General features: G+C 43.5%; 1 protein-coding gene across 8 annotated transcripts; it reads left to right on the top strand.

Annotated features, from left to right (window-relative positions):
• Window positions 1–6559: 6559 nt before the first annotated feature.
• On the top strand, window positions 6560–20463 carry DRC5 (dynein regulatory complex subunit 5). 8 transcript variants are annotated; one of them, XM_080998796.1, is made up of 6 exons: window positions 6560–6678; window positions 12870–13161; window positions 14000–14568; window positions 16440–16889; window positions 18601–18666; window positions 20192–20313. In XM_080998796.1, exons 2-5 carry the CDS (start codon window positions 12984–12986, stop codon window positions 18649–18651), a joined length of 1248 nt encoding a protein of 415 aa, XP_080854922.1. In that variant the 5' UTR covers window positions 6560–6678; window positions 12870–12983; the 3' UTR covers window positions 18652–18666; window positions 20192–20313. The 8 variants fall into 8 exon arrangements, with proteins under 8 accessions (XP_080854922.1, XP_080854918.1, XP_080854915.1 ...); XM_080998792.1 differs by lacking the exon at window positions 18601–18666 and having other exon boundaries at window positions 6560–6661; window positions 20192–20463; XM_080998789.1 differs by lacking the exon at window positions 18601–18666 and having other exon boundaries at window positions 20192–20463.
• Window positions 20464–22283: the final 1820 nt, after the last annotated feature.

Genomic DNA, 22283 nt, shown 5'->3' with positions numbered 1-22283 from the left:
ATCAGTGTTATGTTCAAAAAGTTATTTTGCAACCTAAAGGGACAATATTTTTAAAAAAGCAGAGCTCAACGGCTGCTCAGTAAATCAGCAAATTCAATGAGAAAGGCCATTCTGTGACAATTTATGTGGCTGCATGATCTCATTATACATGCTGCCCTGCCTGCAGTCTTTCCCAGGACTATGTCCTGTCTAGTTTCCAGTATGCCAAGTGATGGGGCTCTCCCCATTCTCTAGAGACAAACTGTTTTGCATTCATCAGAGTTGTATGTAAAGAACATTTTCTGGATGTTAAGCTCATTTTTTTTTAATTGAATAATTTCATGCCACTTTAAAAATGGGAATAAGACCAAACAAACACATCTTTATATATTTTAAGCATACTTTTTATGCCACCCCAAGTACAGTTCATAATTAGTTCATAATGAACTGTAAAGTTAAGTACATGAAATTCAGGCTGCGATCCCATATTTGGAGAGCCATCGTGCAGAAATGCTGCTAGCCTTTTCAGCTCTGTAGGCATGATTTGGATTTTTCAGGGAGTACAGTCCCATCTGGTCACTTCTATCCCTCCTGGATCAGTCCCCTCAACACAGGGAGATAGGAAGAGAGGAAGCCCACGTGTACATACTTTGCTTTTCCAAGGGATTTCGGATCCAGTAGAACTCACTCACGTGAAAAGCACGCGTAGCTGAAAGAGGAAGTAGGAAAGAGTGTCATTCTTCTCACTTCCTCTTTCAGCTCTACGTGCTTTTTCAAGGGTGAAAAACATAACTTTACCATCTCATAACCAAGAAAGCTGTGAGTCGGAAGCCTCAGAGGCTTCTTGGGCACCCAGGGAAAACCTCAAGGATTTAATTGCACCCATGAGCACCATGATGGCAACATGGATGATGGAGTGCATTTGTTTTCTGTAGCTCCAGGGGGCGGGACTTGAAGCCATGCGGGCTCAAAATACAAGAAACAGGATTTACACTAAACATTAGGAAGCGCTTGATGACAGTACAAGCTGTTTGATGGTGGAACAGACTGCCTTGGAAGATGGTGGACTCTCCTTCATGTTAGGTGACCATCCACTCTCTTGTCTAAAACATAGCTGTCAACTTACAGATTTGAAAATAAGGGACCAGCAGCCTCGAAAATAAGGGATCAGCAGCCAAAATAAGGGATCAACAATTACTTTGATAAAATACATATTTTGTTGCATGCAGATGACTTTAGATACCTATTGTTATGTACTGAAGTTCTCACCCTGGGCCAGCAGGAGGATACTCTAGATAGTTTTCACTCAGGTCCACGTCAGTTATTTTAGGCGGGAAACCCTGGGTTGTTGTTGCTACAATGTTGACAGCCGGCTGCCTATAAAAGCAGGCCGGCTGAGCTGTTTGCTGTTGAGTTCTGTTCCAGCTTACAAAATAAAGAGCTGCTTTGGAGAAATCGCTGTGTCGTCTGCCATGTCTACCCACTATTTAACACCTATTAGGTCCATAAATTACCATATAGCATATATTCAACACAAAAAAAGCAACAATTTGTTGTTGACAAAGGACAGCTAGACATAGAAAGGGCCCCATTACCTTCAGTAGCTTATTTAAGGGACATCATCAATAAGGGACAGCAGCGGGACATGGCGCTGGGATAAGGGACTGTCCCGCCAAATAAGGGACGCTTGACAGCTATGGTCTGAAAACCTATCAGGGATGCTGTAGTGGTGAGTTTCCTACATTGGCAGGGTGCTGAACTAGATGAGCTTTAAAGTCCCTTCCAACTCTCTGAGTCTAGGTTTACATGGAAGAAAGTAAAGGACTGTCTCCTCCCATATGTGGGCCTGTCCTCTTGTTAAGATCTTACAAGAGGCTCTTCTTGTCCTACCAACCAGTAGGCAGAGGTAAGACCAACTGGGATGCAGAAGAGGATCTTCTCAGTGGCCCCACTGATGTTATGGAGTTCCGTCTCTCAGATTATTTGACCAGGTCTCCTGGAGTTTTCCGCTGTTTGCTTTGCTTTTTCAGCAGGCATTTGGCCTGCCGGGTTGAGAAGAGTTATTGAGGAGCCCCTTGTCCAGGAGTCAGCTACCTAAGGCCCATGGGTCGGAAACGGCTCATGGAGTTCATTTGACCAGCCCATGAGCCACCCCCGAACTGAGCCACCTGCTCGAGCACTGCGCTAAACTGGCACAACGCAGCGCAGGGACTCGCTTCCACGGCGCCAGAAATCACGCACAGATGCCGAAAATCACGGGTGTGCATGCACAGACGATGAAAATCGCTGGCAGGCACACTCACGCCCACGGAGTTATCTTCGCGGGACCGATCCGGCCCAGGCAAGATAAACCTTGCCGACCCCTGCCTTTGTCTGTCTGTTTTTACAGCACAATCCTGTGCATGTCAATTTAAAAGCAAGTCCCATTGAGTTTGACAAGGCTTACTTCTAGGTAAATGGTTGCAGCCTTCAAGTTGCATTAATATGATGTACTTGATGTTTTTTTTCCTAATATGCAATGAGCCATCCTGAGCCATGTTGTTGAAACAGGAGGGTGGGATATAAATAGCCTCATTAAGCTAGCAAGCAAGTTCATTGGAGTCACGGAGGCTATGTTACTTCCAAGTAAACATGGCTACAACAGGAGTGTTAATGGCAAAATATTTCACACCTGCTCTGCTATTAAAAAAAAAAAGGTATTTCAGAAGTAAACACAAATGGCATGATCCAGGAAGCATGAATAGCCGTATCCTTCCCATCCTTCCCCTACAAGAGCTGCTCCATGTATGAGAGCTTCCTGGCACCAAATCTCACCTTCCCATCAGTCCCACTCTTGTCAATAGAGAACCGAGCTAGTGGAAAGGGACCGTTTCAAAAATATGTCTACAAGATCACTGATCCTTATGTTTCTGACCAAGAGGAGCCCAACAACAAGGGTTTAGATTTGATTCAGACTCACTTATTATAATACAGTGGTATCTCGGGTTACGGACTTAATTCGTTCCAGAGATCCATTCTTAACCCGAAACCGTTCTTAACCTGAGGCGCACTTTTGCTAATGGGGCCTCCCGCTGCCGCCGCGTGATTTCCGTTCTCATCCTGGGGCAAAGTTCTCAACCCGAGGTACTACTTCCTGGTTAGCAGAGTTTGTAACCCAAAGTGTTTGTAACCCGAGGTGTTTGTAACCCGAGGTACCACTGTGATTTTGTTCTATTGTTCTATCTGCAGCATAAAGTTGCCTTTATTATTTATGCAGAAATAAATCTATTGCGTTCAGTGGGGCTTGCTTCCTCGGAAGTGTTTTAACACTGCACCCCTAGTCTTCCTTCCCTGCAATATTTATTTATTTATTGCTCCAAAGCAAGACTCCGAAAGGAAGTAAAGCCAGGGGTGGCTTGGCCCACTGCTCCTCTCCACCCACCAAGGGCTGCATCAGCTGGCCAGGCTCCCCCCATACGCTGGCAGGGAAGAAACCCTGGGAAGAAAAGCGACATCAATTTTTGCTTTTAACACCATGCTAGAGCACACATAGTAGCTTTAAGTTATGTAGGAAGCTGCCGTGTACTGTGTCAGAACATTGGCCTATATGTAGTCCTGCACTGACTACATTGTGATGCAGCCTCCATAGCCCTAGGCCATTGCACCAACCCTATGAGATATTAACTATTTCATGGCCCTTTCTTGTTGTCTTTAGCACAGAAGCAGCAGCAATAGATAAGAACTTAGATCAAGAACTTAGAGAGAACCCTGCTGGATCAGACCAAAGGCCCATCTAGTCCAGCATCCTGTTTGCATAGTCGCCCAACTACAGTACATGCCTGTGGGAAGGCCATATGGAGGACACGAATGCAAGCAAAATGATGCAGATGTTTCCCCAAGATGACATTACATCAGGTTGTTCTGTCTCCTTATTCGAGCTGCATTTCTGACTGTTACTTATGCTGCCTTTTTGCTTAAAGGAGAGCTTGTCAAAGGGATTAGGCCAGAAATATGACCCTCCGTACCTTCCAATTGCTCTCTTTTGCTCAGGAATGTCTTGTGGCATTTGCGTCTCTCTTGCTTAGAAGTTCTTTTTCACTATGCAACCAAGTAATTAAAAGCGCCTAGCTGCTCGTTTTGGCAAAATTGCCTTTAGGTAGCATGATTTTTGTAGATGGTCAGGCTCGGTCACTACAGTCCACTGCTATGTTGCTGGGTATCTTGCTGTTTTCAGTATCCTGGTTATTTGACTGGTATAAATTAAGATTATTTGAGAGAGAAAATATTATTATTAATAATTTGTTAATTTATTAATATATCTATTTCTTTGAGTCCGTTCGTCTGACTGGGTTGCCCCAGCCACTCTGGGCAGCTTCCAACAGTACAAAACATCAGACATTGAAAGCTTCCGAATAAGTCATATAATTGTTTCTCTTTGACATCTGACAGGAGGGTGTTCCATAAGGTGGGTACCACTACCGAAAAGGCTTTCTTCTTGTTTCCCTGTAATTTCACTTGCCATGTGACAAGTGCCTTTTTGGATATGCTAAATGGCTTTCTAGTCAGGAATGTGTAGTTTGCTTAACAGGCAAATGTTTACTTAACAAGCATGACAATAGCTGGGCTACTGGGTTATATATGCCACCTTTGCGGGGGGGGGGGGGGAGGGACTTTGGCAATTCTGGATGTAGCCAGTGTCAGAAGAGAAACAAGTTTGTGAACCCGCCCTGAGATCTCCGGATGAAGGGCGGTATACAAACTTAAATAAATAAGTCTAAGTTTTGCAGCGGGCTGGTAAAAGCAGCTTTTCATTGGCTGCTAATGAATGGGCTTTCCGGGGAGAAGGGAAAGCTTCTCGCTGCTACTTTTCAGATCAGCGCTGGCCAAGTGCGTTCTCGCTGCTCCCCGTGCATATTTGCATCATAGGGACTGCAGAACCCTCCGGTATATTCTCTTCATAACCGGCCCGGTAGAGGATTGCCTGGCCATGAGACTTCCCAGCGCTCCTGGGGAATGGGGCTCACAATTCTGCACGATGTCTTCCCTCTCATTTGCAATGGGCTTCCTACAATGATCACCACAGCATGTCCGTTGTAGATGAGCCTGGTTCATCACCAGGACTGTTTCCTACCACATAGGGCTGTATTCTCCAGACTGGGTGCACAGCAAAGCTCCCTGTGGTACTGTTGTACCCCTGTTCGGAAGGTGGCACCCATCCCATACTTACTGTGGCAAAGGCATGCCAGAGCCCGCCGCCAGGATGACGAAAGCACCTTTTACGGCGGCGCACCCTCCTCCAGGCCAACCCTATGCAAGTTTACTGCAAAGCCTGCCCCACTGGGGACTTACCACCCAGTAGGTGCGTTAGCGTTTGCTCCCACAAAAACGCTGGAGTGCTCCTATTTGTTGTTGTTTAGTTGTGTCCGACTCTTCGTGACCCCATGGACCAGAGCACGCCAGGCACTCCTGTCTTCCACTGCCTCCCGCAGTTTGGTCAAACTCATGCTGGTAGCTTCGAGAACACTGTCCAACCATCTCGTCCTCTGTCGTCCCCTTCTCCTTGTGCCCTCAATCTTTCCCAACATCAGGGTCTTTTCCAGGGAGTCTTATCTTCTCATGAGGTAGCCAAAGTACTGGAGCCTCAGCTTCAGGATCTGTCCTTCCAGTGAGCACTCAGGGCTGATTTCCTTAAGAATGGAGAGGTTTGATCTTCTTGCAGTCCATGGGACTCTCAAGAGTCTCCTCCAGCACCATAATTCAAAAGCATCAATTCTTTGGCGATCAGCCTTCTTTATGGTCCAGCTCTCACTTCCATACTTCACTACTGGGAAAACCATAGTTTTAACTATACAGACCTTTGTTGCCAAGGTGATGTCTCTGCTTTTCAAGATGCTGTCTAGGTTTGTCATAGTGGTCCGCAATGAATGGACGCCTGTCAGGCACATGGTTATGTTTTAATCTAAAACCGACAATCACCTGGCATGGGCGTAGGCAGGAATTATTTTTTAGGGCGGCAGGCTTCGTGTTGGGGTGGGGGGAGGAGGGCAGAACCGAGTTATCTGTGATGCAATTAGTTAGTTAAGTATTTTTATTTATTTACTTGGTGGGGGGGCAGCTGCTCCTCCTGCATTCCCCTGGCTACGCCCATGCCACCTGGGCGAAGAATGGGTGGTTCTCAAAAGGTGGCCAGGTAGACGCGAGAACAAGGGCTCCTGCACCTTGCAAGTGGCACAGCTATTAAAGGTGCAGGAGCCCCGTCTTCTTCTTCTTCACACGAAAACCGCGCGCGCTGTTTTTACCAGCGCCTCTCACTCCCCTTAGCGCAGCCTCCAGTTCTGAAGGCGGGAGGTACCCATTATTTGGGCGGGGAGGGACGTACGTCGCCCTGACGATTTCTGTTTCAAACGCAAAGGGGACAACGCAGTCCTAAGCCCCGCCCCTGGGCGTTTCTTCGCGCCCACCCCTCTGAAGCGGGAATGGGCGGCTCCCGCATGCTGATTGGAGGCTGCGCCCCTGGCGGGGCGGGGCTGAGCTTGCATCTCTAGCGCCGGCCCTTGGCAACGCTTCGTTTCCCTAGCAACCGCCCCACCCCCACCCCCACCCCCGAGGACTAAGCAGGCAAGTGGGATAGCGCGGCCCGAGAGACGGGCGTGTGCTGGGACCAGTCGGGAAAGGGGAGAAGAGGCACCCTCGAGATTTCCGGGTTAGCAAAATGTGAAGGTAGCACTCGGGGTGCAGAGGGGCCATCCGTGAAAGGGGAACAACAGGTCGAAGATTTATTGGTTTGTTTATTGATTTATCGCATCTGTGCACCACCTTTTCCCTCCACGGAGCTCAAGGTGGTGTGCATGTTTCTCCCTGCATGGCTAAATGACCCTTGGGGTCCCCCCTTCCAGCTCTACAATTCTAAGCTGCTATGACTCCCCCTCCTCACTGAATCCCCACAACAGCTCTGCGAGGTAGCTTATAGGCTGAGAGGCAGTGACTGGCCCAAGGTCACCCAGTGAGCTTCTTGCCTAAGTGGGGATTTGAACTCTGGTCTCGTAGGTCCTAGTCAGGCTACGCCACACTAGCTCAGCAGGTAGGGGACCCCACAAAGCAATTGGAAGAACGAGGATGAAGGCAACCCCTAAGCCCTTTTCCCAGCACTCCTGCTGCCACCTCTCTTTTGATATATATTCCAACTATATAATTCTATGATTCTCTCTCTCTCTCTCTGTGTGTGTATTTTCACAGGCTATAATACTGAGGAAAGAACAGGGTTCCTTTAAAGTAAGAGGCAGGCAGTTCTGCTGTCATAAATGTGAGATCTTGGCCTTCTAATTACTCTGGGTTAGGTGCCAAAGGCTGGTGGTTCCCTTTTTGTACAGTTACGGTGAATTTGGAACACTCACTTTATCCATTCCACAGGCACATACTGAGAGACCAGGAGAAAGCTCACCCTTTTGCCATCCTTGAAGTTTGGGGTGGTTTAGGGGAAACTAAAAGTATTTCCAAGTGATCTGTTGTTTCTAAGGACTGCAAACTAGAATTCATATTGGGAATGCAAAAGGGGTGGGGGGAGCCTTTTCAGTAAACATTTAAAATATGGCTAAAGTGACTGTGTACGTGTGAAGAAATACTGAGAGCTTTTGGAGAATAGCAAATGGTGCAAAGCTATTGATTAGTGGATTTTAATCCCTCTCTCTTTCACAATATTTGTATTTAGTGCTTGAATTATGGGGAAAGAGAGATGGGGAGCTTTTAATGACAAGACACCTCCCATGGACTACCCCCCAATTTAGACAAGATAAGCCCCTCCCAGGCTTCTAAAACATCATGAAAAATAGAGCACCTTCTCCTGTAATTGGAGCATGGCTTGTGTAGAACCGTAGAATTGTAGAGTTGGAAGTGACCACGAGGGTCATCTAGCCCAACCCCCTGCAATTGTTGAGTGGGTGTTGCAGCTACTCAGTACTGCACTATTAGAAGGTAGGGTTTATGTAATGTTCATTTCAGTGGACTTCGTGTTGCATCTAAAAGCAGAAAATCTTTCCCAGTAAGCAGGTTTTATTTCTTAAATTAAAAGAAAGTTGAATTGAAAGGGCTTGACTATTAAAAAGCAGCTTAAAATAAAGAAATTGAATGAAGTACTTAAGGACATGGAAGAAAGTCAGTTATGTTTTTTCTTCTGTGATTAAATCTATGGCTTATACATCCTTGTGCAAATTGTGTAGATTAGAAATTGACTACATTTTGGCATTTTGTTTCTTCTCTTTTAGCAGTACTTTTCTAATGCACTTGATTTAGGCACAACGTGGGTGGAAAGTTACATATACATTTATATGCTATCTTCTAATTAACTGCATCTTAACATGCTGTTTAATGCAAAATGTAAAGAAAGGAGACTACATATATTATATGCCAGTGTGCCGTTTATGGGAGCAGTTACATTTTCAGCCAATGTTCATTGAATCTGAGATGATGAGTGAATAAGAAAGGCTGTTTATCAAATAATAGCATATCACAGTGAGCGTATAACCACTTGGTATGCTAGTAATCTATATTGTCCTGTGAAAAAATGAGAACTTTATACATTTCCATACTGGAAGTGGAAAGCTGAAAAAACTGGAGGAGGGGGCATAAACTACCTGTACTTTGGCAGGGCAATATAATCTGTTTACTAAGTGGTCACATACATGTGGTAACTTGGTAGAAAGTTATCTAATCATCCATGAATATATGAATGTGAACCCAAAGCAGTACAGGGGAATTTATGTTTGTACTTACAAAATAAGAAAATGAAGTATAGAACAGCCATGGTGATATGTGATTGCTGTATCAGGAGATCCTGTAAATTGATTCAGTGTGATAAATGACTCACTGCAAGACCTAGCACCTTTCAACTCCCCAGGCATTTGATCACAGAGTTAATTCAGACACCTTGTGGAATCTTCATCACACCATAGCAACCGTGCTCTGCTATATTTGTAATGACACTGAATGTGGAGTGAGTGAAACACACACGCTTTGTAAAAGCAAAAAGTAAGTTTGAACACTGTGTTGAGGTTTCTGCCTCATTTTCCTAGAACATTGCAATCCCTTCATAATACAGCATACACAGCTCATGAGTACAATAGAAAACAGCTTCTAGTGGAGAAATTACTGGCAATAGGTAGAGTCAGAAAAGTTTTATTTATTTACTAGAACTATAAGCAGTCTATTTTATTTATGTGTCTATAAAACCAGATATACTACTTAATAAAGTAAACATCTCTAAGTGGTTTACATAAAACAATGAAATTGCAAACAGCATTATTCAATTAAAATTTTCCAAAAAAACCCACCTAAATAAAAACAAGCCCCCAAGGTATAAAACATTATTAATCCTGACTACCAAATGAGTTTGCACTACTGTATGTAGGATGGGAAGAGCCCTGCTTTCTGCCAAAGCTATGGACACTTGCCTTTTTCAGTTTGCAGTGTATTCAATCCACATGTGATTAATGGTAATTTGGTGGTTTCACATTTCAGTCTCCCAGCCCTTTCAAAGGCAGGCCTCAGTTGAAACTGCAGAATCACAACTCAGTGTAGTCCACAAAAGCTGCCGTAATAAATCTGTGGGTCTTTAAGGTGCCACAAGACAGGTTAACATGGCTCCCCTACTGGAAATTGTTGCAACCAAATCAGTTTTCTAGCACAGGTTGATGCTAAACAGTTGGATGCTAAATTGATGCCATTTGATTTGTATGAGGAGGAAATTGAACGGCCCCCTTTTCCCGTAAGGAGATGTGGTGCCACTGTCGGTAGGTTAGGACAAGTGTATGTGCCATGCCTATCATGTGGATTGTAAGAACATGGTGTGGTGTCACACTTCTAATTGAGATTTGAATTGTAAATAATCTTAAGCCCAGGCTTTATTTTGGCTAAACCAAGGGTACTGGTGGTTTTTGGATAGCCCTAGAATAGTGGAATTGTGTGTACAAAAGGGAAGAAATCTGGACGCCATCACATCTGACAATGATTGCTGGATCCAAAAGCTTGCCATTTGGTCACCAGCAATAAGACTCTGTGGGAATTTTGCAACAAAGCATCACACTTCGCAGCAGATAATCACAAAATTGCAGAGTTTAGAACAGTTTCAGGACATGTGAACTAAAGGGATGTGTGGTAAACTGCCTACAGAGCAGAACTTCTTTTGGATGGAGCCTCTCTTTTTAAAAGCAACCCTCCATGCTGCCCTTAAGCTGTTCCTAAAACTCAGGGGAATTTCAGAAGTACTCCTCAGAACAGTCGGAAATAGAAATGATACTTCCCTGACCATGTGTGGAAATGCTTTTCCTGCATAAAGTGGCTCTTTGGATTCAAGCCATAGGCTTTATGAGCTACAACTGGCATTAGAGGTTTTAATGAACTGTTCTGCACTTGCAGGCTCCTTTTTTAAAAGTCAGTAGAGATTTAGTTGCAATTCACCTACAGCTGCTGTCTTGCTTTATGGAATATTTAATCATGAGATGTTTTATTTTTTAAATACAATTTTGAATGTGCATATTTTGACAATTAAATTCACAGTTGTTCCCAATAAAATTTTTAGAATCCTGCTAATTATTAATCGTTTGTGCTGTTATCCTGTTCATGGTGCTTTACAGAAATAAACTCATTTCCATGCCTGCCTCTTGGAAGAAGCTATAGTTGCACAGTGGTTCTTTTACTATTGTCCAGTAATATTTGGACTATTTGGGAAGTGCAGAAAGCTTTTGAGTTTTCGTGCTTCATGACCCCAGGGGGCTGTTCTTGCATTTGCCAACTGTTTTCTCCCTTCCATATTCTGGGATTGATGAAGATTGGAGTGACAAGATGGTTCTGGTCACAGCAGTCAGATCTGCAGAAGCCCTACGGATCTCTGACTGAGGAGCAGCGCTGGGCTGGCTTCACCCAGGAAGGGAGAATCACAGAGAGCAGAAACCACAGTTATGAGGGCTGTTGCATTCTCCTGGTTTTCTGTGTGGCTTTTGGGGTTAAGAATCTTAGTTGCCTGCAAGTGTACAGTGATTGCTCCACAATAGCTGATTTTCCACCCCCACTAGGATTAGCTGGTCTCCAGTGGATATTATTCCATGTCATTTGGCCCTCAGGCAGCATTGTCTCACAATTTCTGTAGACACCTAAGTATCCATTTGACCTGGCCTCTCCCTGCCCTTCATTTCAGTGTTCTTTGCTTTGCTCTGGCACCTGCTGCTTGCTGCTACCATCTGAGAAGCCTTTGCAGACACATTATCAGTAACACAACATGAATAACTTGGCTTTGCCCCCTTGCATTCTTCAAAGGGTTTGTAGAGGTCTGCTCTTGTGATTTAGCAGGTTGTTTTTATCAGCACTACCCCAGACAGTTTGGGGGTTGAAAAATTGCCCATTGCAAAGGTTTCAAAGGCACCAGGGCTTTCGCACACCAAAGGCTACTTCTTATGTATGCTTGAAAGCAAAATGGAGCAGCTTCATGAACAGGAAGGAAATAATGAGCTTGATCTCTGCCGTGGCACTGGCTTCTCTCTTTGTAACGGGAAGGTAGTGTATAAGATCAAAGCACTTTTCAGCAGAAGTGTGCCGGATTGGGGCACTAGTTTCCGCACAACTGCAGGTGTCTTTGTAGAAGGTTACGAGGACGTCTTGTGCACGTGAACGTTTTCCACTCTCAATTCACACACCGTATCCAACTGCTGTGCCGTCTAAAGCAAGGCTCATTGAGCTTAATGGGATTTACTCCTGGGTAGAGATGCACTGTTACTGCTTATTGTATGGGTTTTTTTTAGTTCCAGCCTTTTTTAAACATGTTTTCTTTAAAAGCCCAGATGAGCACTTTGGTAAAATGAGAGAATGCTCAACTTTTAAACCTTGAAGAGATTAAGAGGCTGAGCATTCCCCCATTATGCCACAGTATTCACCTAGCATTTTAATGAAAAATCTCAGTAAGGACCTGCAGGATTGCCCACTTCTATAATGGTTTCCATGTTAAAATATAATTGTAAGCTTATTTAGCTCAGCAGGGGGGAACATTTGGACTTCCAGATGTTTCTGGACTAAAATTCCCACCTGCCTCAGCTAGCACAGCTAATGATCGGGGGCAAGTTGTAATCCAACAACATCTGGATGGCCACAGGTTCCCCACCACTGATCTAGTTCTTTGGAGGCCCTGAGCTCTGTTCTGTGATGGCATGCATTTCTAGTCTTATTTTTTAAAAGAGAGTTGGGGGAGCAAGTTACAGTTATCCCCTTGCTTCAGAGCTATCCCCTCCAGTCAAAATGTGCAGACTATACTTTGCTATTGTGTTGTGCCTCTGTTTTGGCACTTCAACTCCTAGGATGTGGAATGGATGAACTGCAAATATGTTGTCTGCGTGATCCTTAAGAAATATGGGTACTGCAGGTGCGATTGGCGTGTGAAATTAGACTAGTTCAGAGAAAGGAGAATGAGACTGCCAGATTCTCTTCTGTGCTTGGTTGGTTTTTTTTTAATGTATAAATATATTTTTACATCATGTGAGCCCCCTGCACTGACACCCTGCTGCATTTTGATGTGAAACCACCACTTCAGTGTGCTTATAAATCCAATTTGCGTATGACTCACTTCATATAATTGCTTCATCTTAGGAGACATTTAATAGCTCAGGAAAAGGTGAAACAAACTTCTGATGTAAACAACTTCCAGTTATTAAATGTTCTTATATTCTCAGAACTTGGTCCAGTGAAACAGTCTGTCTACCTTCCTTGTTTTGTTATGTGCATTGGTGGAGCTAATAATTGATTGGACTACATCAAAGATTTAAATAATGCAGTTGTAAGGGACTTCTTCCTCCCTACACTTGTAGTATAATGCACCAAATCAAATATTTTATTAGTATCAGTGAGTGGTACTGATTTCTGGATTTTTCTAGGAAGAATGGCTGCTGAACTTTAGTGTTCCAGTTTGCGCAGAACTTTCAAACCATTCTAAGAGAGAGAGAGAGAGAAGAGAGAGAGAGGGAGAGGTTTTACCCCAGCACTTCAAGATGCAGGAGCCAGTTGCTGCAGACCCCAATGCAGTCCCTCCCCCAAGCCGTACCAGAAACCCAGCAGCTAACCCTCGGCGCATGCGGCGGATTATAGCTGAGGATCCTGAGTGGAGTCTAGCTATAGTGCCACAGCTCACAGAGCTCTGCATACAGCACATAATCAACAACTTTGAAAGTAAGTAATTTCTCCTCCTCTGGTTTCTCTTGCTAAGAATGAACCTTTAGATCACAGGTTGCAATTATACATGCAATTGAGGACTGAGTTTTTAAAAATGAAACTAAGTGGAATGGCTCTTTAAAAATGCAAGGGAATTATTCCATAGACCAAGGGTAGCTAATGTGGTGCCCTCCACCACAACTCCCTTCCTTCCTGACCATGTAGTTGATGGGAACTGTAGTCCTAACAACTTTGGAGGGTACCACTTTGGCTGCTGCTGCTCTAGACCAAGTCATTCCTGCTGCTGCTGCTTGATAACCTGTCAATACCTTTATTTTTGCCTTGTTTTGAAGCATTGTAGTCTACAGTATAACGCAAAACTTTCATTTGTTCCTAGGGAATCCTGGAAACTATTGTTCTGGGAGTAGGGCTTGGTCTTCCTAATGGAATTCTTAGCATCCTCAGCAAATTACTCCTCTCAAGATTATTTAGTGGAAGCGCTGCTAAACTTGTACAAACTCAAATATGTGTTGCTTTCAACATATGATGCTATGTCTGAATAATTGTTTAATCTGCTGGTGCTATTCTAATGCTAAAATGTTATCTGCATATTTTATTTACTGCTGTTATTTGAGTTTTTTAGTGTTGCTGTTTTTTCTTATTCTTTTGTAATAATTGAGATGCGTATTCTGTTGTTTTATTGGTTACTGTAACTTGCTTTGGGGAGGATAATTTAAAAATCAAACAAACAAATAAATAATCTATCTATACCTAGCAAATAGATCTTCATGGTGCTATAAAAAGCAGCAAACAGACACCACATTCCAAAAGGTTCACTTCTCTTCTTTCCAACCAGGTAATCCTATTTTGAATAGCCTCCTTCCTGATCACCAAAGGAAGGTGCTGGACAAGGTCTCCACAAGTCTGCCCCTTACTGTGACTGCCAACCTGATTAGTGATGAAGGTTATTGGAAACGATGTTGCATTGCGAGATGGGCAGTTTGTGACGTGTCCCGCTATGGAAACAGCTGGAAGCGGATGTTTTTTGAACGTCACTTGGAGAACATCTTGAAGTTCTACATTCCAGACACCACTAACCCCAACCAGGTCCTGGATGTCATCCCACTCTGCAAGGAATATGTGAAGAAGCTAGATATCGACCAGTTCCTTCCACCTGTGAAAATAGATCAGAAGAAGGAAGACGAAGAAGCCTCTGATACAGAAAGTGATTCTGGAATGGATGAACCTTCCATGGACCATTTTGATATGAGTATGCTCACTCCAGCGCTCTGTCACCTAGAGGAGCTGCACTTATCTTATGGTGTTAAAGACTGTGGCATGAATTTTGAGTGGAATCTTTTTGAGTTCACCTACCGGGACTGCTGCTCCCTGGCCAATGCTGTCAAGAAGTGTCCAACTTTAAAAGTAACTTGCCATATACAGTTCTATAATATTTAGAAACCCTGAACCTAGAATGATGGTTCCCAAGGGTCAGAGGACAATTTTAAACCTTTAGTGAATAATTTTGTCCAAATCATTACCTGACATCAGTACAGTAGGCCCACAACTTAGGTTACATTCCGGGGATCGTGCCTAAAGCCAAAATTGCATTTAGTCAAAGCACATTAGGTTCAATGGCGGGTGGGATTGCCAAAGTCTTTTTCCCCCAGATGCCTGCCCTCTTTCCACTCATTTTTAAATTTTTTAAACCTTTTTTTTTTTTTGCTAAGCACGGAAAGCTGAATGCACACAAATGTACATAAGGTGCAGGCTTACTGTACTTCCATGGCTGCAGAGAGCCCTCTTTGCACCATACTTGTATACTAATCTCAAACACTCTTATATTGAAGTTAGATGCCATTACAACTGAGTGATGAGAGCCACTCTTCCTTAGCTTCAGCTGGTGTAGATGGGGTCAACTACATGGATTCTTCCCACCTGATCCCAGCTGTGCAAGGTTGATGTGCAAAGGACCTATGTGATTGACCCTGCTTACATGGCACACCTGTCAAGTGCCCTGGAAAAAAGGGACATCCCTTTTTTTGTACAAGATCACGGTGGCCATTTGGGCGGCAGCGCTCTTGGGGGGTGGGATTGTGGTGTGGGTCATACGACTTGCCCCGGAGCGTGGCCCGGAAGACGTGTAAACTGTTTTTTGAAATTAAAAAGTTGGACGGTATGACATGGTACTAGAGCTTTAAACATTAAAGCAGTGAGATGAAGCCTTGGTAAATAAGCTCTTAAATCTCAACTTCAAGTCCCATGGATTTAAATTGAACCCCCCCCCCCCAAAAAAAAGGCCAAATAAGGCAAGGTTTGGGAGATCCCCTATTTAATCTCTTGACATTTCCATTTTACTTAAAAGCAGCCACAGAGCCTCCAGACTGGAGCTACAGTGCCAGGAGAGGGGCATTTAACCCCATATTTCAGCATCTTGCTCTGATCAAAATCTCTCCCTCAAGTGGCAGTCTAGATCAGGAAAATCACTTGGGGAAAAGAGTTAGGTCTTCCTCCTCCTGCAGTACAGGCCTAATCCAACATGGGTGGCCCTCTTCAGCAACTCTTTAAGAGAAAAAAAAAACAAATGAAGAGAGATTGAATTGTGGGTCTCCCACATCTGGTTGAGTTTGGTCCTAATGTGGCTTGCATTAAAACAACAGCTTTAAGGTTCTTTTTCAAACTGCTCCTCCCCAATATATTTATAATGTAGACATCTGCATAAGAGGGTTAAATGAGGAAGCAAGGTAAGCAATAGCCTCTACTGGTTGCTAGAGACCTACAGTTCCTCTAAAAAAATAAGAGGAGAGACCTTTCAACTCTGCACCCTCAAGCCACCCTCAGTAGTGTACAAAAGCTATCCATTGGCTTATAACACTTGAAAGACTTGTGTTGTATCTCACTCTTGATGACTGAACCACCCCTCTACCTGCCAGCTTAGATCACATAAAGGCTTGAGCCTGCTTAGGGGCAATGGAGAAATCTTTGATTCTAAATTCCAATATTTCTGAGAAGATTAGGCAAAATTAACCACAGACTTACTGTCTGAACTACGGAGCCTTTCAGACAACTCCTTGTGGTTCCAGATTGTTAGAGCAGTTTAAAAGCCTTTTACCAGAAATACAGGTTATGCTTATTGCTTCTGATATGTGAACTTTTTCAAAAAACAGCTAAGGCGATGAACTGTCCAAATCCCTTGCCTTTCAGTGAAAACTGAGTGGTTCAAGGCACAAATAAAATAAAAATTGTCTGAAATATTTTTCTTTATCAAAACATGTAACCTTATTCTTCTGCTTCAGGTCTTCAAACTGTCCCGAAGCAAAGTGGATGACGAAAAATCTCGTGTGCTGATCCATGAACTATTAGACCACCCCTCGCTAACAGAACTAAACTTATCTCACAATCTGATAGCAGACCGGGGAGCACGAGCTGTTGGCAAACTGATCAACCGCAGCAAGATAGTAACCCTTAACCTTTGTGATAACAGGATCCGTGCTCAAGGAGCCCAGGCGATTGCTCACGCCTTGTCCAAGAATTCCATTCTGACGTCCCTCAATCTGCGTCTCAACTGCATTGAGGATGAGGGAGGCCAAGCCATTTGCCACGCCCTCTTGGCTAACGAGACTCTGACAAATCTTCACTTGGGTGGCAATGAGTTGTCGGAGCCAACGGCCACCCTTTTCTCTCAGGTCCTTGCTCAGAACACGGCTCTGACTCACATCAACCTCTCCTGCAACCACATTGGGCTAGTACGCAATCTCTTTTCCTACAAGGGGGATGGGCACATAGCACTTATATAGAATGTTCAAAGCACTTTACATACATTATCTTAAGTAATCCTTACAACCTTGTAAAGTAGGTCAGACGATGTTTCTTTTGAAGCTGGGAGATAGTGGCTTGTCATCTCACAGTGAATTTTTGGCTGGGATAGACTTGGACTGGCCTACATGTGTAGGAGAATGGGGTGGGGGTTGGAAATATTAAACTCCCTGCTAGCAGAAGAGGGTCACATCACAGGGTGCTTCTAGCTTAATCCACTCCTCCTTGTGCTAGTTTTTAATTTGCAGGTTTTTGTTTTGTGTTTAACTCAAAACCAAAGTAGCACAGTCCATGTGATTTTGTACTATAGCAAATTGAAAGTGTGTGTATAGGAACATTTGTAGTATAAAAAATTATGGGATTTTAGCAGGAAAGCTATAGGATTCACACTGACTGCAGCCAAAGCAGTATAACTGCCCTTAAACTTTTGCAGCTGCAAATGGTATTGAAAGTGTGATTGCATATATAACAACCCTGATAGTATGATGAGCACAAATCGTGATGAATGTACAATAATGTCTTGTGGGGCCCCTAAAATACTTTCTGTGGTTTGCTAGCAATAGACTCAGAATATATATCTGGCTTACACTGAAGGATGAACATTCTTATTTCTCTGCTTAGCAGCAGAGAAAGCTGCTGGAGAATGGGCTGTTTCAAATTGTGTTCATGAACTCTACATTGCAGCATTATGTGTGACTACATTTTACACATCTTTTCTTAATTTGATAATGTGGCAACAGGTGATTGATGCAACCTGTTAGGAATGTATTTCTGTTCATTTCTATATAATGTTGCTGCAGAAAATAGCATACCAGCTGCTTTGCCATCTTTTCCTAGTTTGTGCTTGCAACAAAGGCAAAGAGTGGGTAACGTGCCCCAGGACTGTCTGAAATCCCGTATTTTATCAAAGGGCAGAGGTTTGAATCCTACCCTCGGTGGCTGTCTTTTGAGACGTTGGCAACTCTCTACATGGTAGAGCTACATATATTAGTCTTTGTTGCTTGTTTATGTTTATCCAAGCATGCTTTAGATTTTCTTGTCCCATCTTTCACAAAGCAAAATATTCTACTGGATCAGTTCATGTGGATAAAAGTGTGCAAACTCTTAATATTCAGAGTTGTGATCCAATGGAAGCAAAAGCTCTGAAAACGCCAGCAGCTTTTGCATGTTCATTGGCAGATTTTGCTTGGTTTGCTGTATCTTTTCCAATCTTCTGCAGTAACATGGCCACCAGATTCCAGGTAGCTAATGGGCTTAAACAAAATGGCAATATTCCGATTTCTGAAGATGGTGTGATTGATTTCCCCAGAAATTATTCTAAATTCTGGGTGTCTGCAAGTGTAGGGTCCTTCATCTAATTGAGTGATGACTTTTTCTTAAAATCCAGACTGGGACAGGGCAGGGCAGAAGGGGTTGAACAGAACAGAACGCCACTCCAGAGACATGTAAGCCCATGTCACAGCTCAGAAATCTCTACTTTTCATCACATGCTTTTAAGATCTGTCTGGTGCATGTATCACGATGCTATCACCTGCTTTTAGTTCCTGTCATGCCAATACTGTTCCCTCTGGATCTGTCACATGCTTTTTTAGATGCCTCAGAGGTTGAGGGAGTTAATGACTTCTTGTCTCTTTCCCCCAGGATGCCAAAATCTTACCGAATTGCCTAAGCAAACACTTTATCATCTCTTGACATGGTAATGAGGAGGTAGGAAGATGTCACTGTTATAATGACACTTTCATAACGGGGAGCGTGACACACCATCCATTCTGTGAGCATTTGGCAATAAGCAGCAGTAGCTTGATGAATAGGTGACAGGAGAGGTTGACAAATCTGCTTGCTTTGGTGAGCATCCCTCTCTACTCCAAGAGGCACAGTTTCGGGCTAAAGGGACAAGTGCCTGGAACTGGGAAGGAGGGTACAACACACTCTAAGCATTATAAGCACCTCGGAATCTCAGCACAGCAGGATTTCAGAGGCAACCTCCACACAAGGAACTCATCCCCGTCCTTATGCTTGAACTCTTCTAACACACACACACACTGTGATCTGTTCCCATGCATAAGCTCCTGCTATCCCCAGGGTCATTGTCCCTGTTTGTCCTCCTGCCAGCCATCTCTTTCTCCTGCCTATGCATGATGAACTCAGACTGGTAGTTATTGAAGGAGCATGTTGGAAACACCAATCTCTCTCTCTTTCTCTCTCTCTCTCTCTCTCTCTCTGTGTGTGTGTGTGTCTGTGTCAAACTGCAAGTTCTAGTTTAACTGCACAAGCACTCTCTATCTGAAGAAGTGTACATGCACACGAAAGCTCATACCAAGAACAAACTTAGTTGGTCTCTAAGGTGCTACTGGACAATTTTTTATTTTTTAAAAATATATTTCTACAAGCATTCCCTATTTTAGAGTAGGGACTGCTCCAGTAACTCAGTGCTCAAAAGATGGACTCTTTCCCACCCCCTCCATGGAAATTTTATTAAAATTTTAAACAATAAAACAACAACCCCAAGGAAGCAATTCCATCAAAAACAAGAACTCTGGTATGAACATTTACACACAGTTTATAGGTCATACAGCTTATAGGTCACAATAGTTATCAAGGTACATATCATATCCATGGGCATTCTTGAGGGGGGGAAGAAAAATATTTCCCCTGCTTATTTACGATACAATATATCTTTATTGTCATTGTCCCATGCAGAACAATGAAATTGAAACATAAGCAAAAAACATCCCATAGCTTCCTGCTAAAATCTGATAACTTTTCCTACCACAAATGTTCAGGTGGGGTTTTTGCCGCTCTGGATGGTGATAAGGTGATAATATTGGGGAAGCATTTCAGAAGAACTACTGAAGTTGAATGATGTGTGGATGCCCAGTGTTAATCGACCACTACTGCATTATAATCACAGTAGTGACATCCTCTGAATATACCTTTATATACCTGTCAACTAAGAGTTCACTCTACACATTTGATGAAGTAGGCTTCAGCCCATGAAAACTTATGCTATAATAACTTTGTTTGTCTAAGGGCGCCATGAGATTTCATTGTCTTTTCTTTTTGTAAATAAAAAATAGCATGTCAGGAAGCATGTTTGCCCCTTCCTCGAGGCATTTTTAGGTCTTAGTTGCAAACCAGCCAAGGTGCTTTGGGTCAATGTGGTTTAAACCCGAGGGTTGCTTGTGTGCATGTGTGTTTTTGACCTTCAGCCTAGTCTTTTTATTGATTCCAGGATGGAGGGAAGCAGCTGCTGGAAGGCATGACTGATAACAAGACAGTGGTAGAATTTGACCTGAGGCTGGCAGAGGTGGGCCAAGAGAGTGAATACCTCATTAACCAGGCCATAAAGACCAACCAGGAACTAGCCCGATTCAAAAGCCTGCAGCACCCGCCCTCTGCACCTGTCCCACATACGGTTGAAGAAAAACACCCCGAACAAGGCTAACATTTCCTGTGTTTTTGTCTTCACCATGCTAGATTAAATGCCTATTTTATTTCTGCTAAGCATTGTGCTCAGAAGTTCCTTCTTAGCTGTGTTTGATCTTGGCTGGCCATAGCTTCCTTTCCTCCTGCCTTTCTCTTCACCTTCCCATGAAGCCTGTGGCACAAGTCCCTTGATCCCATGTCATATTGCACCTGAGCCTGGGCCTAACCCTAGCAGGGGCAACAAAAAGCATGTGGCTTCCCTGTTTACCCCTTCCTCCCCTTGCTCTGTTGTTCCTCTTTGTCAGATTTTAGATCGGAAACTGCTAAAGGCAGGGACTTCTTCTACCCTGTAAAGTACACCGTGATGGAGCTAGATTATGGTGATTATTAATCACTGATTAAATCTTTAAAATCATTTTTGACAGGCCATTCTGGGAACTGAACGATACTGTAAAAACAGGTTAAGCAAGGCAGAGTATGTTGAAAGTGAGCTAGATCTAACAAAATCCTTCAGGTACAAGATTCTTGTTTAATAATTCACTGAATTTTTTGTATATCTTTGAATGAAACCTTTCCTCTCTCTTTGCCACCCCACCAACCCTCTTTCCCCCTTGTGATCCCAAAGCAAAAGTCCTCTCAATAGCAGAAACAGCAAGCAGACCAAAAATGACTAAGGTTCAGCCTTCTGCTGCCATCACTGTCTAGTGGTGCTCTCAGCCTGGCCAAGCCCGTGGTAGTAACATGGGAAAGCAGGGAGCTGTCCATTTGACCCTGCAACTGATGGTGCTGAATCCTGACAGAAGCCCCAAAACTTATTGCAGGTTCACATCCTGCAAACCTCTGGTTTATACCCCAGGGCACACACCAGCCTACATTATCAGTGTCCCCCTCCCCCTTTGGTCAAGGAGTATATTAGGAACGCAAACCTATTAATTGTACTTCTAAACTTCAAAAGGGTGTGTGCGCATTGTGGATATATCATAAAACAGCCATGCTCAAGGTGTACTGGTAATTGTTCCTCTGGAGTTTTGTTCCAGTTTAGATGCTGGGGAGGGGCAGAGTATTTTTTCCATCTGTTCAATTACGTAGTATAAATATTTGTGACTTGTTAACACATCATCCTAAGCCAATGGGCAACTCATCTAAATCTTGTGACTGTAAATCTGCCTTACTGTTGCTAGCTGTTGCTAAAGTGTGGGTTGATGTGAGGCCAGTGACAGAATCTGCTGTGACTTAAATGGCTTCCTGGGTGCAATTTGCTTTTGGATTTAGCCATCCAAACTTTCTAAGACCCAGTTATGTCTCTTGCAGTTGTTATCTTATTTTCCTTCTCCTGAGGAGATTCTCAGTAATAGGGTCAAGTGATGATTGCTAGGGGGAGGGCAGGCAACACCCTCCAAAGTCACAGTGATGTGCAATGGGAAGACTCTCATTTTTAGCATCAAAGGGTACATCCCTGATCTGACCTCCAAAGTCTCCTGCTTTTTCAAGCTTCTCTCTGAAGACAGGATCAGAAAGGCTTTCTCTAGCTATTGCCCCAGGTTAGCACACAGCAGTGAAGTCACTTAAAATTCCACTAGGTGCTTTATTGCTTATATAATCTGAGGTTCTTGCTATGTCTCAGTATTTCCCTAGTAACAAGTAACAATTGCCATCAGAATGGTTTTCCTTGCTACACATCTTGTCTTTCCTCACTTCTTTAGGGTTGCTTTACATAACACAGTTGCTGTTCATAAACTCAGAAATGCTGTTTGGATAGCTAAAATTCAAGACGTTAAGCACAATCCTGTGTATGTTCCATTGGCCTGTGTGACTTTCTAAACACACTTACTAGGTAATGCTAAGCTTGCAAAAGTTGCCTTTGAAATCTCCTTGCCCTGTTAACTAACCCAGAAGCC

The sequence above is a fragment of the Podarcis pityusensis genome (genome assembly GCF_964106645.2).
Source record: "Podarcis pityusensis genome assembly, chromosome: 3".
Classification (NCBI taxonomy): Eukaryota; Metazoa; Chordata; class Lepidosauria; order Squamata; family Lacertidae; genus Podarcis; species Podarcis pityusensis.
Note: the sequence above shows the minus strand (reverse complement) of the source record. Positions and strands in the feature narration are given on the sequence as shown.

Bases quoted from the DNA above. Each gene is read 5' to 3' on its own strand.
- DRC5 (XM_080998792.1), top strand. From the start codon at position 12,984: ATGCAGGAGCCAGTTGCTGCAGACCCCAATGCAGTCCCTCCCCCAAGC. The intron at 14,569-16,439 runs GTAACTTGCCAT...CTTCTGCTTCAG, and splicing joins AGAAGTGTCCAACTTTAAAA to GTCTTCAAACTGTCCCGAAG. The intron at 16,890-20,191 runs GTACGCAATCTC...TATTGATTCCAG, and splicing joins CCTGCAACCACATTGGGCTA to GATGGAGGGAAGCAGCTGCT.